The sequence below is a fragment of the Callorhinus ursinus genome, unplaced genomic scaffold (genome assembly GCF_003265705.2).
Source record: "Callorhinus ursinus isolate GAN/ISIS: 27379988/994484 unplaced genomic scaffold, GSC_fseal_2.0 scaffold25, whole genome shotgun sequence".
In the NCBI taxonomy this organism is placed as follows: domain Eukaryota; kingdom Metazoa; phylum Chordata; class Mammalia; order Carnivora; family Otariidae; genus Callorhinus; species Callorhinus ursinus.
Genome location: NW_027397087.1, coordinates 36281492 through 36296599, shown reverse-complemented (window position 1 = coordinate 36296599; position 15108 = coordinate 36281492). Strand labels below are relative to the sequence as shown.

Here is a 15108-nt window from a genome sequence, read left to right as displayed (position 1 = left end):
AAATTAAAATTAAGATTTATTTTACTGAAAAGCATGAAGTACTTTCTACTTGGTTTTATTTCAACTGTTAATTGCTCTCTCTTTTTTTTTTTTTAAAGATTTTATTTATTTATTAGAGAGCACAAGCAGGGTGAGCGACAGGCAGAGGAAGAGGGAGATGGAGAAGCAGGCTCCTTGCTGAGCAGAGAGCCCAGTGTGGGACTCGATCCCAGGACCTTGGGATCATGACCTGAGCCAAAGGCAGATGCTTAATGACTGAGCCACCCAGGCGCCCTGCTCTCTTTTACTTTACCTGAACCATATGAGTCTGAAGTTAAAGAGAATTGCATTTTGTCTCTTTGAGCCAACCTAAGCAAGATTTTCCATTTTTTAAAATGAAATTAATAAGAACTGTTTATTTTGACAGGCCTTTGGAAATGCAAAGACAGCTCATAATAACAATTCAAGTCGTTTTGGCAAATTTATTCAAGTAAATTACCAAGAAACTGGCACTGTACTTGGGTAAGTAGCAGTAGCAGGCTTTGGAGTATGTTTATATTTTCACCATTGTCTCTTCATAATCCATAGACTGTTCATTTGCTCTTTAATCAGAATAGTGACTTTGGTGTCTGCATTCAATTATTTTCCTCTAAACTTTTTTTTTTTTTTTAAGTTGAAGTCTGAGAAATGTTCAAAGAATAGTGTAAGGCATACATCTGTAACTTAGATTTGCTAATTGTTAACAATTCGCTGCATTTGTTTTATTTCTCTGTATTATGCATACATTCATTTTTTTAAATTTGTTTTTGAGTAAGTTGGGCATATAATTTGACTCCCCACAGGAATCACAGCTGTATTTTCCTACATAATGCTGTTATATTCAAGAAATTTAATTTTGTTACAATAACATTTCTTTTTTTTTTTTTCAAAGATTTTATTTATTTGAGAGAGAGAATTAGAGAGAGAGAGAGAGCACATGAGAGGGGGGAGGGTCAGAGGGAGAAGCAGACTCCCTGCTGAGCAGGGAGCCCGATGCGGGACTCGATCCTGGGACTCCAGGATCATGACCTGAGCCGAAGGCAGTCGCTTAACCAACTGAGCCACCCAGGCGCCCCTACAATAACATTTCTTATACAGTCTGTAAGTAGAGTACTTCTGGTTGTTCCAGCAATATTCCTTCTAACTTTAAAACATCTAATAGACTTTATTTTTAGAGCAGTTTTAGGGTCACAACAGAAATGAGTAGAGAGTACAAAGAGTTCCCATATACTTCTTCACCCTATCGACCAGTTTCCCCTATTAATATCATCTTGTATTGTTGTGTTCCATTTGTGTGGTGTGTTCTTTGGGCTTTGACAATTGTATAAAGACATTTATTCACCATTACAGTATCATGTGGAATAGTTTTACTGCTCTAACATCCTCTGTGGTTTGCCTGTTCATCCCTTCTTACTCAGTAACTCTTGGCAACCACTTATCTTTTTATAGTACCCCTAATTTTGCCTTTTCCAGTATGTCCTATAGTTGGAACCTTATAGTCTTATAGTCTTTAGGGTTTGGATTCTTCACCATAGCACTCTATATTAAAGTTTCCTCCATGCCTTTCATGGCTTTAAATGTGTATATTAATTTGGGGATAATTGACATTTTTGTGCTGTTTAAAAATGCTTTAAATTTTTTTGTATTTCTTATTGAGTGTTTTCCTGAGTATCTTATTTTAATGTTTTGTTGTTATTAAAAGTGTGATTTTCTCTTGCATTATATCTTCTAGCTGTTTGTATATATGATATATATTCATACATATATGTTCATATATATGGAGTTTATTAATTTTTATATTAAGTTGTCTCTTGTTATCTTACTGAATTATTTTATTGTTTCCATTAGTGTTACTATTGTTTCTTTTACCTTTTCTTGGTATATCTGCAAAAATAGATATTCTTACCTGTTTTTTTGTTCTTATATCTTTAATTATTTTCTCTCTCGTCTGATTCCAAATAATATTGTTTCGGACCTTTATGTGAATGACTTTACTTTTCTCCACTAAGTAAAATACTGATTTTAGGACATTTTACCACATTAATGAATTAGGCATCAATTTAAATTTTCTATTAGTGGTTTTTTGAGTAACAAAATGATACTGCATTTTACCAAATGGATTTTGGGCATCTGTGAAGATTAGCATGATCTTCATTCTGAGATCTGTCAATGTTACCATTATTTTCCTAATACTGAATCATTTTGTGTTCCTGGGAAAACAATCCCACTTGATCGTACAAAGGTAGACTCACACACATGCATACATATGTACACGTATTTATACATGCACATATAAGTTGGTTCTATTGTTTCCTAGTTTTTATTTTTTTATTTTATTTTTTTAAAGATTTTATTTATTTATTTGACAGAGAGAGAGACAGCGAGAGAGAGAACACAAGCAGGGGGAGTGGGAGAGGGAGAAGCAGGCTTCCTGCGGAGTGGGGAGCCCAATGTGGGGCTTGATCCCAGGTCCCTGGGATCATGACCTGAGCCGAAGGCAGACGCTTAACGACTGAGCCACCCAGGCGCCCCTGTTTCCTAGTTTTTATTTATGATTTTTGCATCCATATTAATAAGTGAGATTGGTTAGTATTTTTCTTTTTATGCTATTTTAGTTATGCTTTTCATTTCTGCTTTTAATTTAAAAATTTTGACCAAAACTATGTGTATTCTACCTCCCCCAAGAAAAACAAAACAAGAAGGATAAGTCCTTCAGTGGCAAGTTTCATAACTCATTTCCTTTCTGATTTGAAAACCATGTTTCCAAAAGTATAGTTGGTACTTTTACTAAAAAAATGGGATGCAGTCAGGTTGTCAAGTTGCACTTTTCTAGTATTTATAATTGTGATACAAGAGATGTTGCTAATAGGTAAAGTTGTATATGTTGCTTTGTAACTTACAAAGTATCTTTATATATATTCATTGATTCTTAAGACAGTTTCATGAGTTAGGAATGGCAGATATTTATTTTCCCATTTTATGAATGAAATTTTGACTCTCACATGTTAAGCGATTATCTGAAAAGGTTAAATGTTCTCTTACAACAGTGATGAGCAGAAATCTTCATCTTGATTAGTAAGTCAACACATACATATTGAAAATTTTTCATATTGAAAATATTTAACTCTTGGTAAATATATATTAAACATTTTCATCTTTCATTTTATCATTCATTAGGCAAACATTTATGGAGTACCAGGCACTGTGCTAAGTGTTCATGACAAAAAAAGTATACATGTTCTCTGCCATTAAAGTTCTCATAGTCTTTTGGGAGAGATAGGTTTACTTAAGAGGATTACAGTAAATGAGATAAGTACAGTTATTGAAGCATGTGTCTGGAGAAGGTCACAAAAAGTGATTTTTATTTTGGGTCTTGAAAAATTGCTAAGCAGAAAAAGTGGGAAATCACATTATCATTTGAGGAATTGGCATTAACAGATGAATGGAATCATAAGAACTTGGTGTACTTGAGGAGGTAAGTTCAATGGCTTCAGATTATGGACATAGTGTTCAGTTGATTTCAGATTATGAATAAAGCTCTAATGTATCTAATTTATCCTCTTGACTGGGAAACAGATTTTAAAGATTTTATTATAAAAAATGTGAAACATACCCAGAAGTAAAGAGAGTAGTAGAAAGACTGCCCATTTAGATTCAAGAATTATCACATTTTGCCATATTTGCTTTGTTTATTTTTTCTTTTTGTATGCTGATGCATTGAAATAAAACAGTCCCAGGTAGATGTAACCCTTGTGTACTTAGTATGAGTAGCAAGTGAAAGTAGAGGAATAACATGAGTAGATCTTATTTTATGGGTAACTAACTCTTATAGCAGTATAACTCATGGAGTGGAGAGGAGGAAGGTGAGATGTTTAGGAGTATGTTAGTATAGTTGAAAGAGGGAGCCTTTGTAGTTAATACAGACCTGGCTTCAAATCGTAGTTCTGCTGTTTACTGGCTGCATGATCTTAATATCTTTGAGCACCAGTTTCTCCACTTGTGAAATAGGCAGTAATATTTGCTATGCAGGGTGGGTTTAAGAATTTAATGTACTGTGTGGAATCTAAAACATGAATGAATAAACAAAAAGCAGAATTAGACCTATAAATAAAGAGAACAAATTGATGGTTGCCAGAGGGAAGGAAGGTGGTGGAATGGGCAAAATGAGTGAAGGGGAGTGTGATATACAGGCTTCCAGTTATGGAATAAGTCATGGGAATAAAAGGCACCACGTAAGGAATATAGTCAATGATATTTTACAAGGGTATGGTGAAGGATGGTAGCTACATTTGTGGTGAGCATAGTATAATGTGTAAACTTATTGAATCACTATGTTACATACCTGAACACCTGAAACTAATGTAACATGTGTCAACTATACTCAACAAAAGAATTTAGCATATTAGTTTATGTTCCCTTTCTCTCATTTTAGATAGATAAGAACCTGTTTCAGTAGTTTAGATTAGAGGTGATGATGGTAACTCAGAGGAAGTGATACCGTCTAATTACTGGTAGTGGTAGTAGTAAGGTGTTTGCAGAAAAGGCACGTTTGAGGTTCATTTTATGAATGAATGGAGCCTGTTGGAAAGAGAGTGGGTAGAGACTGTAGAATTAGAAGTGGAAGGAAGAGCACGGACAATGCAGCCAGAGTGAATGGCATGCTTGAGGGAATAACCTGTATTTGGGAGTGACTGAAATACTGAGCATGCGATAGGAGGGAACTGATGGGAATAAAACTAAAGAGTCAGATTTTTGATTCCACAGAGGTTTGTGCTATGTAATTTGGATTCAAGAGTTGAAAACTTTTAAATTTCAGACTGTAGGATCCCCTTTTCCAGAGGGAGCTTACCTGATTGCTTCAGTTTGGGTGAGAGGTATTGTAGACTTGAAGAGGTACAGGCTGAATAAAGAGAATGACATATCAGAAATACAATTTATGTTTTAGTTCCTCATTACTTTCAGGATAAATTCCACTCTTCTGGCACATAGTATATTGGTCCTTCTTCATGTAGTCCGCTTGTCTATCTCATTCTCTCGCCATGTTGAGGAATTATCTTCCCTGAGGTTAAGTACTCTCCTTTTATGCTTTTGCATAAAGCAGTTCTCCTGGCCTTCTGGTCAGTCTTTCAGATTTCAGAGTCATTTATTCAGTCAGTCACCAAATAGATTTTGTGAATGTTTACTATGTGCTGTGTACTCACCTCTCTGGGAATTGTTCCCTATATAATTGTTTCCTTCTTGGATGGAATCTTACCTGTATCTCTTGGTATAGGCATAATATTCTGGTATTGCTCTATAATAAATCCTGTATCAACTCAGTATGATAGCCCCTTGTTTACATTTCCCTCCACTGGTCTGTAAGCCCCTTGAGAATAGATAGTGTATCACTTATTTCCATATTTGAACAGTGCTTAGCACAGTGCCCAATTAATGAAGTTGTTGAATAAATTAGTAAATAATAAATGGATTCCAGAATGTGGCAGTAGCATGAATATGTTAAGAAAGTATGTCTTTGAGTCTTATTTAGTCACCTGGCCAAAGTATAGTATCTGAAAGAATGTGTAGTGGCATATGAGCCTGGAAAGAAAGTAAAGCCTATGCCATGGGTGGGTCTTGTGTGCCATGTTTTGAACTTCTGACTTTATTTTGCTTTATTGAAAGCCAAAAAAAAAAAAAAGACTTATGAGTTTATGAATTTAACACAGATAACACTAACAGCATTTATAACACAATTGTAATGGTAAGTGTACTAAAATGATCTGGATAGAATTCTTTATACTTTTGCATCTTCTCTGAAAAAATACTTATCTACCTTAAGCTTTATTATTTATATCAACCAATTTTATTTTTCTTCTAGTGCCTATGTTGAAAAATATCTACTGGAGAAGTCCAGACTCGTTTATCAAGAGCATAATGAACGGTACATATTTTTATTAGTATAATTAGATTAAGTTAACATTTTTATTATGCGATTGACTTTCAGGATGTTTGCATATTACGACCTTTAATTTAGCTTACACTGTGCATCGCTTTCCATATAATTGCTATTTCTGTCATGGGCAGAACATTATACTTTTCCAGAGGCTGCTAGATTTTTTAATAAGTACAAACAGACCTTGTTTTATTGCACTGCACAGATACTGTGTTTTTTTACACACGGTTTGTGTTGAGTAAGTCTTTTGGCACCATTTTTCCAACAGCCTTTGATCACTTTGTGTCTTTCTATCTCGTATTTTGGAAATTCTTGCAATGTTTTGAACTTTTATATTATTATTGTATTTGTTACGGTGATCTGTGATTACAGCTAGCTGAAAGCTCAGATGATGGTTAGCATTTTTTAGCAATACAGTGCTTTTAAATTAAGGTATGTACATTGTATTTAATTAATTAATAAATTTTTTTAAAAAGATTTTATTTATTTGACAGAGACAGACACAGTGAGAGAGGGAACACAAGCAGGGGGAGTGGGAGAGGGAGAAGCAGGCTTCCCACGGAGCAGGGAGCCTGATACGGGGCTCGATCCCAGGTCCCTGGGAGAATGACCTGAGCCGAAGGCAGACGTTTAACGACTCAGCCACTCAGGTGCCCCTGTACATTGTATTTTAGACATAATGCTGTTGCACACTTAAGAGACTACAGTGTAGTGTAGACGTAACTGTTACCTTCACTGGGAAACCAAAAAAATTATTTGCCTTATGTTATTTTGAGATTTGCTTTATTGTAGTGGTCTGGAACTGAACCCACGCTATCTCTGAGGTATGCCTGCATGTGGAACTGTTACTCTTTATAAATTCTAGGCATACTGTCCAAACAGAAAAACAGTGGTAGGGGCGCCTGGGTAACTCAGTCGTTAAGCGTCTGCCTTCGGCTCAGGTCATGATCCCAGAGTCCTGGGATCGAGCCCTGCATCGGGCTCCCTGCTCAGCAGGAAGTCTGCTTCTCCTTCTCCCACTCCCCCTGCTTGTGTTCCTGCTCTAGCTATCTCTCTCTCTCTGTCAAATAAATAAATAAAATCTTTAAAAAAAAAAAGAAAAACAGTGGTAGTTCAGGTGTTTTACTGCTTTACGTGTCTTAGTATTCTGTTTCTAATTTGAGAAAATTTTTAATAAAGCACTTAATTTCATTATATTATAATAAGGTATACAGGACTTCAGAGATTATCTATGTGACTTCCTGTAGATGAAGAAACCAAATGTCAGGGGGAAAAAAAAGAAACCAAATGTCAGAGAGGTAAATGATTTGCTTCATGCTGCAATGAGACAAAATAAAGAGCCAGAGTTTGAAGTTAAAGAGACCTACTATATTCAGATATTGAATATGGCTTTGGCATCTCTTTTAACTTTTCTGCTTCTTTGATATTTATTCCCATTTTATAGATAGATAACTATCTTAGAGTTGTTTGGAAGAATAAATGAAGTAACATTTATAAAGTGCTTAGTGTGGTCCTTATGTATAATTATATTCAGTAATTAATAGCTAACATTATCTAATGAATACCTGCCAGGTTAGGACTAGAACTCAAGACTTTCCTGTTCTTTTTTTTTTTTTTTGTGGCTAGTAGATAAGGAAATCTAAATTAGAGGTTTTTCTTGAAATGAAGGTAGAGAATTTTAGGAAGAGAATAACTTCATTAAAGTTTTGTAGAGTTAACAGATACTGCTATTAGAAGGTTATTATTAACTTTTCCAACACATTTAAATGGAGTGGTAGGGATACAGCATGGTTTCGAAGAATCAGTGGGAGGTGAAGATCTGGAACTTAAAAACTGATTCTCTATTATCTTGCTGGATTCTGTTTGTGAATGGATCTTTAATATTTATTGGTATGTTGCTAAATGTGGGTTACTAGTATTTTGTTGAGGATTTATTGTGTCTGTATTCATAAGGGATATTGCTGTAAGGTTTTGTTTTTTTCCTCCTGATGTCTTTGTCTAGTCTTGCTATTAGGATAATAATGGTTCATAGAATGAGTTGGAAAAGTTTGGGAAGGATTGGGTTAATTCTTTTTTAAATGTTTGCTAGAATTCACTAGTGAGGCCGTCTGGTTCTAGGTTATTATTTGTGGGGAATTTTAATTACTAATCCAAACACTATAGTTATTGTAAGTCTCTGTAGATTTTCAGTTTCTTCTTTAGCCAGGTTTGGTTGTTTTTATCATTCTAGGAATTTTTCCATTTCATCTAGGTCATCTAATTTGTTGGCAAAAAAAAATTGTTTATAGTATTCCCTTATAACAATTTTTATTTCTGACAGGTTGATAATGTTCCTACTTCTGTTCCTGAATTTGAGGTCTACTCCTATCTTTGGGCTGCTATAACAAAATACCTCAGTCTGGGTAACTTACAAACAACAGAAATTTATTTCTGAGTTCTAGAGGTTGGGAAGTCCAAGATCAAGGTGCCAGCATGGTTGTACTCTGCTCAGAGCTCTTCCTGGCTTATAACTCATACCTTCTTGCTTGGTCCTCATATGGTGGAATGGGATAGGGAACTCTGTGGAATCTCTTTTATTAGATCACTAATCCCATTCATGAGGGCTCTACTCTCATGATCTAATCAACCCCAAAGGCCCCACCTCCTAATACCATTACCTTTTGGGGTTAGGATTTCAACATAGGACTTTGAGGGGCACACATTCAGACCATAGCAATCTCACCCACCTTTTGTGTCAGTTTAGATAAGAATGTGTTAATTTTGTTGATCTTTTAAAAGGACCAAGTTTTGGTTGATTTTTCTCTATTTGTTTACTGTTCCTGTTTTATTTCTCTTATGCTTATCACTTCTGTATGCTTGGGTTTAGTTTGCTCTTCTTTTAAATTAAAAAATTTTTTTTAGTTTCTTAAGGTGAATGGTTAGATTTGAGATCTTTCTTCTGTTTTACCATGGGTTTACAGCTATAAAGACCCGTTGAACACTGTTTCAATGATTCCCATATTTTGGCATGTTGTGTTTTGGTTTTTATGTACCTCAGTGTATTTTCTAGTTTCCTATGTGATTTCTTCTTAGAACCCATTTTTATTTAGGAGTGTGTTTTTGAATTTCCATGTATTTATGCATTTTGGAAATTTCTGTTATTGGAAATATTGTTATAATATATAAAATTCTGTTACTGATTTCTGATTTCATTGTAAGATCATCAGAGAATATAGTTTGTATGATTTCACTCCCCTTACATTGAGACTTGTCTTAGAGTTTAACATTTTTTAATCTGGAGAATGTTCCATGGGTATTTAAGAAAATATGTATCCTACTGTTGTTGGATGGAGTATTCTATAGATGTCTCTTAGGTGTAGTTGGTTTTTTTTATAAAGATTTTATTTATTTGCGAGAGAGAGAATGAGAGATAGAGAGAATGAGAGGGAAGAGGGTCAGAGGGAGAAGCAGACTCCCTGCTGAGCAGGGAGCCCGATGCGGGACTCAATCCCGGGACTCCAGGATCATGACCTGAGCCGAAGGCAGTCGCTTAACCAACTGAGCCACCCAGGCACCCCAGGTGTAGTTGGTTTTTAATAGTTTTCAAGTCCTCTTTTTCTTGTTGATCGTTTTTCATGTTCTGTTCATTATTGAAAGTAGGGTGTTGAAATATCTCAGTACTATTGTTGAATTGTTTTTTTTCTTCAATTCTTTCGGTTTTTGGTTTATGTATTTTGGGACTCTGTTTTTATATGCATTTACATTTAAAATTGTTATATCTTTCTGATGAATTGGCCCTTTTGTCATTATAAAATGTCCTTTGCATCTAGCAATAATTTTTGTCTTAAAGTCTATTTTATTTGATGTTAGTATAGACACTTTAGCTTTCTCCTTTTACTTTTGACCTATTTGTATCTTTGAGTCTATAGTGTGTCTATTGTAAATAGCATGTAGTTGGATTTTTTTTTTTAATTCATTCTGCCAGTTACTCACCTTCGGACTCATTTATACTTAATATAATTGCTAAGATAGGATTTATGAATGTTATTTTGCTGTTTGTTTTATGTATTTTTTATGATGGTTTAGTCCCTCTATTCTATTACTGCCTTATTTTGTATAAGTAGTTGTTTTCTGGTGTACCATTGGCAAGTCTTTTATTACATATTTCTTGAATTATTTCCCTAATTGTTGCCCTGGCAATTACAGTTAACATTTTAGCAATCTTGTTTGGATTAATAACAGCTTAATTTTGATAATGTACAAATAACTTTGCTTCTATGTAGCTCTGTTCCTTTCTCCTTCTTTTGTACTATTAAAATCATATAAATTACATCTTTATAATAGTAGACCCATCAATACAGATTAGTCATTATTGTTTTTTGCTGGTATCTTTGAAATACAATAGGAGGGAAAAAAGTTATAGACAAAAAAGTGAGTTTAGGGGCACATGAGTGGCTCAGTCGGTTAAGTGGCTGCCTTCGGCTCACATCACGATCCCAGGGTTCTGGGATCGAGCCCCGCATCGGTCTCCCTGCTCGGCAGGAAGCCTGCTTCTCCCTCTCTCATCCTCCTGCTTGTGTTCCCTCTCTCATTGTCTCTCTCTGTCAAATAAATAAATAAAATCTTTAAAAAAATGAGTTTATACTATCTTTTATAGCCACATAGTTATCTTTACTAGTGCTGTTTATTATATGTTTAATTGAAACTTGTCTAGTTTCCTTTCTTTTCAGCTAGAAAAAGTCCCTTTATCTTTCCTTGTAGGGCCCATCTGCTAGTTATGAAGTCTCTTAATTTTTGTTTATCTGGGACTATCCTAATTTCTCCTTTATTTTTGAAGGGTATCTTTTCTGGGTGTATAATTTTTGATTGATAGTTTTTTTTCCCTCTCAGTACTTAGAGTATGTTATCCTTCTGCCATGGCTCCTAATGAGAAATCAGCTGGTAATCTTTTATTTTGTTTGTTTTAGTTTTTTTTTTTTAAATTTCATTGTATTAGGTTAGTCACCATAAAATACATCATTAGTTTTTGATGTAGTGATCCATGATTCATTGTTTTCGTATAACACCCAGTGCTCCATGCAGTATGTGCCCTCCTTAATACCCATCACCCGGCTAAGCGCCGCCCCCCGCCAAAACCCTCAGTTTGTTTCTCAGAGTCCATAGTCTCTAATGGTTCATCTCTCCCTCTGATTTCCCCCCCTTCATTTTTCTCTTCCTTCTCCTAATGTCCTCCATGCTATTCCTATGTTCCACAAATAAGTGAAACCATATGATAATTGACTTTCTCTGCTTGACTTATTTCACTTAGCATAATCTCCTACCGTCCCATCCATGTTGATGTAAAAGTTGAGTATTCATCCTTTCTGATGTATATATGGACCACATCTTCTTTATCCATTTATCTCTTGAAGGGTATCTCGGCTCTTTCCACAGTTTGGCTATTGCAGACATTGCTGCTATGAACATTGGGGTGCATAGTGCAGTTGCTGGGTCATAGGGTCAGCTGGTAGTCTTTTATTCGGAATCCTTGATGAGGCATATCTTCTCATGGTGCTTTGAAAATTTGTCTTTGTTTTTCAGTAGTTTTGATTTATCTAAGTGTGGATCTCTTTAAGTTTTTCTCCCTTAGGGTTTGTTGAGTTTCTTGAATGTGCAGATTGTTTTTTCATCAAATTTAAGGAGGTTTTGGTCATTTTTTTCAAATATTCTTTTTGCTCCTTTCCTCTCCTTTTGGGACTCCTATTGTGCCACAGATATCTGAGATCTGTTCAATTTTCTTCATTCATTTTTCTTTCTCTTCAGACTAGTTTCAAGACCTGTTCACATCAGGTTCACTGATGCCTTCTTCTACCCACTCAGATCTGTTGTTGAGTGCCTCTAGATAGTTTTTCATTTTAGTTATTATATTTTTCAACTTTCTAATTCCTTTTTGATTATTTTTTAATAAGTTCTATATGTTTATTGATAGTCTCTATTTGATGAGACATCATTCTCATACTTTAGTTGTTTAAACATGGTTTCATTTAGTTCTTTGCACATATTTAAAAATCTTGTGTACTAAGCAATGCCTGGGCTTCCTCAAGGATGGTCACTACTGATTGTGCCTTTTTCTTTGTATGTACTATACTTTGTTTCTTTAATGCCTTATAAATTTTTGTTGAAAATTGGACATTTTAAATAATAATTGGACATTTTTAAAATCATGTGGCTGCTCTGGAAATGAGATTCTCCCTTTCCCAGGGTTTGTGGTTGTTTTTGTTTCTGTTATATCATGACTTTTTTGAACTAATTTTGTTAGATCTGTTCTCTTTCAAGTGTGGCCATTCTGGTATCTGCTTGGTTAGCTTAGTTGCCAGCTAATGATTGAACAGAGATTCACTTAAATGCTTGGAAATAGTAAATCTCCTAGTCTTTGCCTCAGGGCTTTCTGTGTGTATTGGGCCATGCCTTTAACACTCAGGTAGGCATTTTATAATTCTGCCTTTACCTTAACTTCCTGCTTGTGTATCCTTACAAGGTCAGCCAAGGGTGAGAGTTTAGTACCTTCTCTGGTCTCTGCTGAGAAGACGTAAAGCCCTGGGCGCGTACACAACCTTATGCATGTGCATGGCCTTCTAGATTCCCAGGAATATATTGGAGCTTTTAAAACCCTGTGTGGTGATCACATTTCCCTTTAAATTTTTTGGTTAGCCTATTGTCTATTTATCATTTATCCATTGTTTAACATTTATCCGTTGCTTCACGTAGCTGACATGTTAAAAAATTGCCTGTAATTTCTCATACCTGCCCCTGGGGAAAAGGTTTTCACACTGGGCTAACTCTGAGTCAGGTCAGTAAAGACAGTTTTGAACATGGCGTCTTCCAGGGACCCACCAGATAGTTCAAGTAATGATATTTCTCAGGGAATGAGGTTTTGAACAAGCTCCAACCTTCTTCTGCCCTCTTGTGATGACTGCCAGGCTTCTGGTGTCCATCATGATTGTAACCTATTGGTTTTGACGGCTACCCTGGATTTGGTGAACAGGAGATGGAATAGGGCAAGTTAAAAGGCTACAAAGGTTGCATTTTTTATTGAGATTGAGCTGTTTTTCTTATGTAAACACTCCTTGGATTGCTATAAGCTTTTGTTTAATTTTCAGAGTTCTGAAAAGTTTGATTCTGACAAATTTGCCGGTTTTCTAATTGGTTTTATGGAGGAGAGAATTTTCAGAGGTCTTAACCTTTGCCATATAGCTGCCTTCATGCCTCTCTTTTGAATTTAGCATCCAAAACATCATTTTATTTTATAGTAGCTAAAATATTGAACTTACCACTTTTGTATTAAAAAATGAAACAAAGTTGAAACATTTTACTAATTAATGTTTGCTTATTTTTCTGTTAAATGATAACCATAGATCATGTTCATTATAAAGCCACACTCTTTGTTTTCAACAGGAACTATCATGTATTTTATTACCTCCTGGCAGGAGCAAGTGAAGAAGAAAGATTAGCATTCCATCTTAAACAACCAGAAGAGTATCATTATCTCAATCAGGTGAGAGTTCATGAAATGTATTTTGAAATGTAGGGCATTATTAAATTTTACTTCTTGAGAAAAATTTTTTTCCTAATACTTTGTGCCCCAAACCTAGTAATGGATATTAACTAGACTTTTAATACATGCAGTCTAAAAATTTATGTGATGTGCTTCTCAAATTTGAAAATTATTATTACTCATATGAGTTGGGAGAGGTTAGTTATATGTGTGCCCTTTGCTTTTTGTGAAACTCTTTCAGAGAACAATAAACTGTTTATATATGTACCTACATGTTAGAAAAATGGGTTGGTCTTTTCAAAGTGATTTACCTTTTAAAGACAAGAGCATGTTCAGTGTTACTAATAATGTTTACCCTTTGCATGGGATTACTTGAAACCTTTTTGTATGTTTTGAAGTCTAATATGTATATCTCTTTGCATGATATTATACTAAGAGTTTGATTATTTTTATAATTTAGCAGATGATCCTATTCAGTATGAAATTCATTGTATCTTTCCATGAAACTAAAAATTCACTTCTAAATTTCCATAATTAAGGGATAATTTCTAGTAGTTTTTCATTACAATGGTTTCTCCAATTTTACTATTTCTCATATTAATAAAAATTCTAGAATCAGTATATTAATGGAATTGGTATGACAGTAGATCACTTAAATAACAGATTGTCTTTTCTTGTTTTTTTTTGATTGTTTGAGGCAAAGTGTAATATACATGGAAATAAATGCCTTTATGGTAATTTAAAAAATCCTTGTGAGGGTTTTGTAAGGAAATTGACATTTTAATGATGGTTCAAAGGTTGTAGTATGTATTTAAGGTTATGAAAGTAACATCAGACTTTTCCCAAGATATACAGGATGCTATGTAACTGATATTTCTTAATTTTGAAACTATATATTTATATAAACTAATAAAACTTTGTATTAATATGTTGATTTCAAAATTATTTAAAATATCACTTCTTGATATAATATTAGGCATTTGTACTGTATAAAATTAAGTAGATTTAAAAAAAATCATTGATTTAGCTTCTGAGCTTTTTCTTTTCCCTGTTAAACTCTTTGCAAATATTTGGGTGATTAAATATATCCTTTTTAAAAACTAATAATTGCTCATAAATGAGCTGATAGAACCGAGCTTTTTACTCTTCTTCCAGATACTTTTTTGTTATCAGTGGCCACACCATACATATTCTTGTCATAAAGTGGTCAGTATTCATGGAATATGAGACTGAGCAGTTAATACAAATCTCAGAGTCACTGGAAAACAGCAAGTGTGGATTGGTTGTAATAATATATGATCTCCCAGAATCTGAATGTTTACCTAGTTGTTTCTTGTTTTATGCTGCTACACAAAATAACTTTCTTTGGGTAGCAGCAGTGCTAACTGAATACTACATCTAAGAGATGATTAGAGAACAGTGATAACCATTACTTCTACCTAACTAATCTGCCTTACTTTCAGATAACAAAGAAACCCCTCAGACAGAGCTGGGATGATTATTGCTATGACTCTGAGCCGGTCAGTACAAGTACCTAAATATTCTGTGTTCCTGTTAAAGGACCCTCACTTGCCTTGCTCATTTGCACCCATCTCATTACTTAGAAAATCAGCTGAAATACAAAGAACCTAGGAAAGAAGATAAA

At 34.6% G+C, this 15108-nt stretch overlaps 1 protein-coding gene across 12 annotated transcripts in view; it reads left to right on the top strand.

The window, feature by feature from the left end:
* The window catches only part of MYO9A (myosin IXA), a 346819-nt gene that overhangs the window by 114378 nt on the left and 217333 nt on the right, over positions 1–15108 (top strand). For all 12 annotated transcript variants that reach the window (XM_073877314.1, XM_025883650.2, XM_025883655.2 and 9 more), the window contains 4 exons: positions 407–501; positions 5876–5938; positions 13364–13463; positions 14927–14983. In XM_073877314.1, coding sequence (XP_073733415.1) covers positions 407–501; positions 5876–5938; positions 13364–13463; positions 14927–14983 — 315 coding nt within the window. The remainder of the gene's footprint in view (positions 1–406; positions 502–5875; positions 5939–13363; positions 13464–14926; positions 14984–15108) is intronic.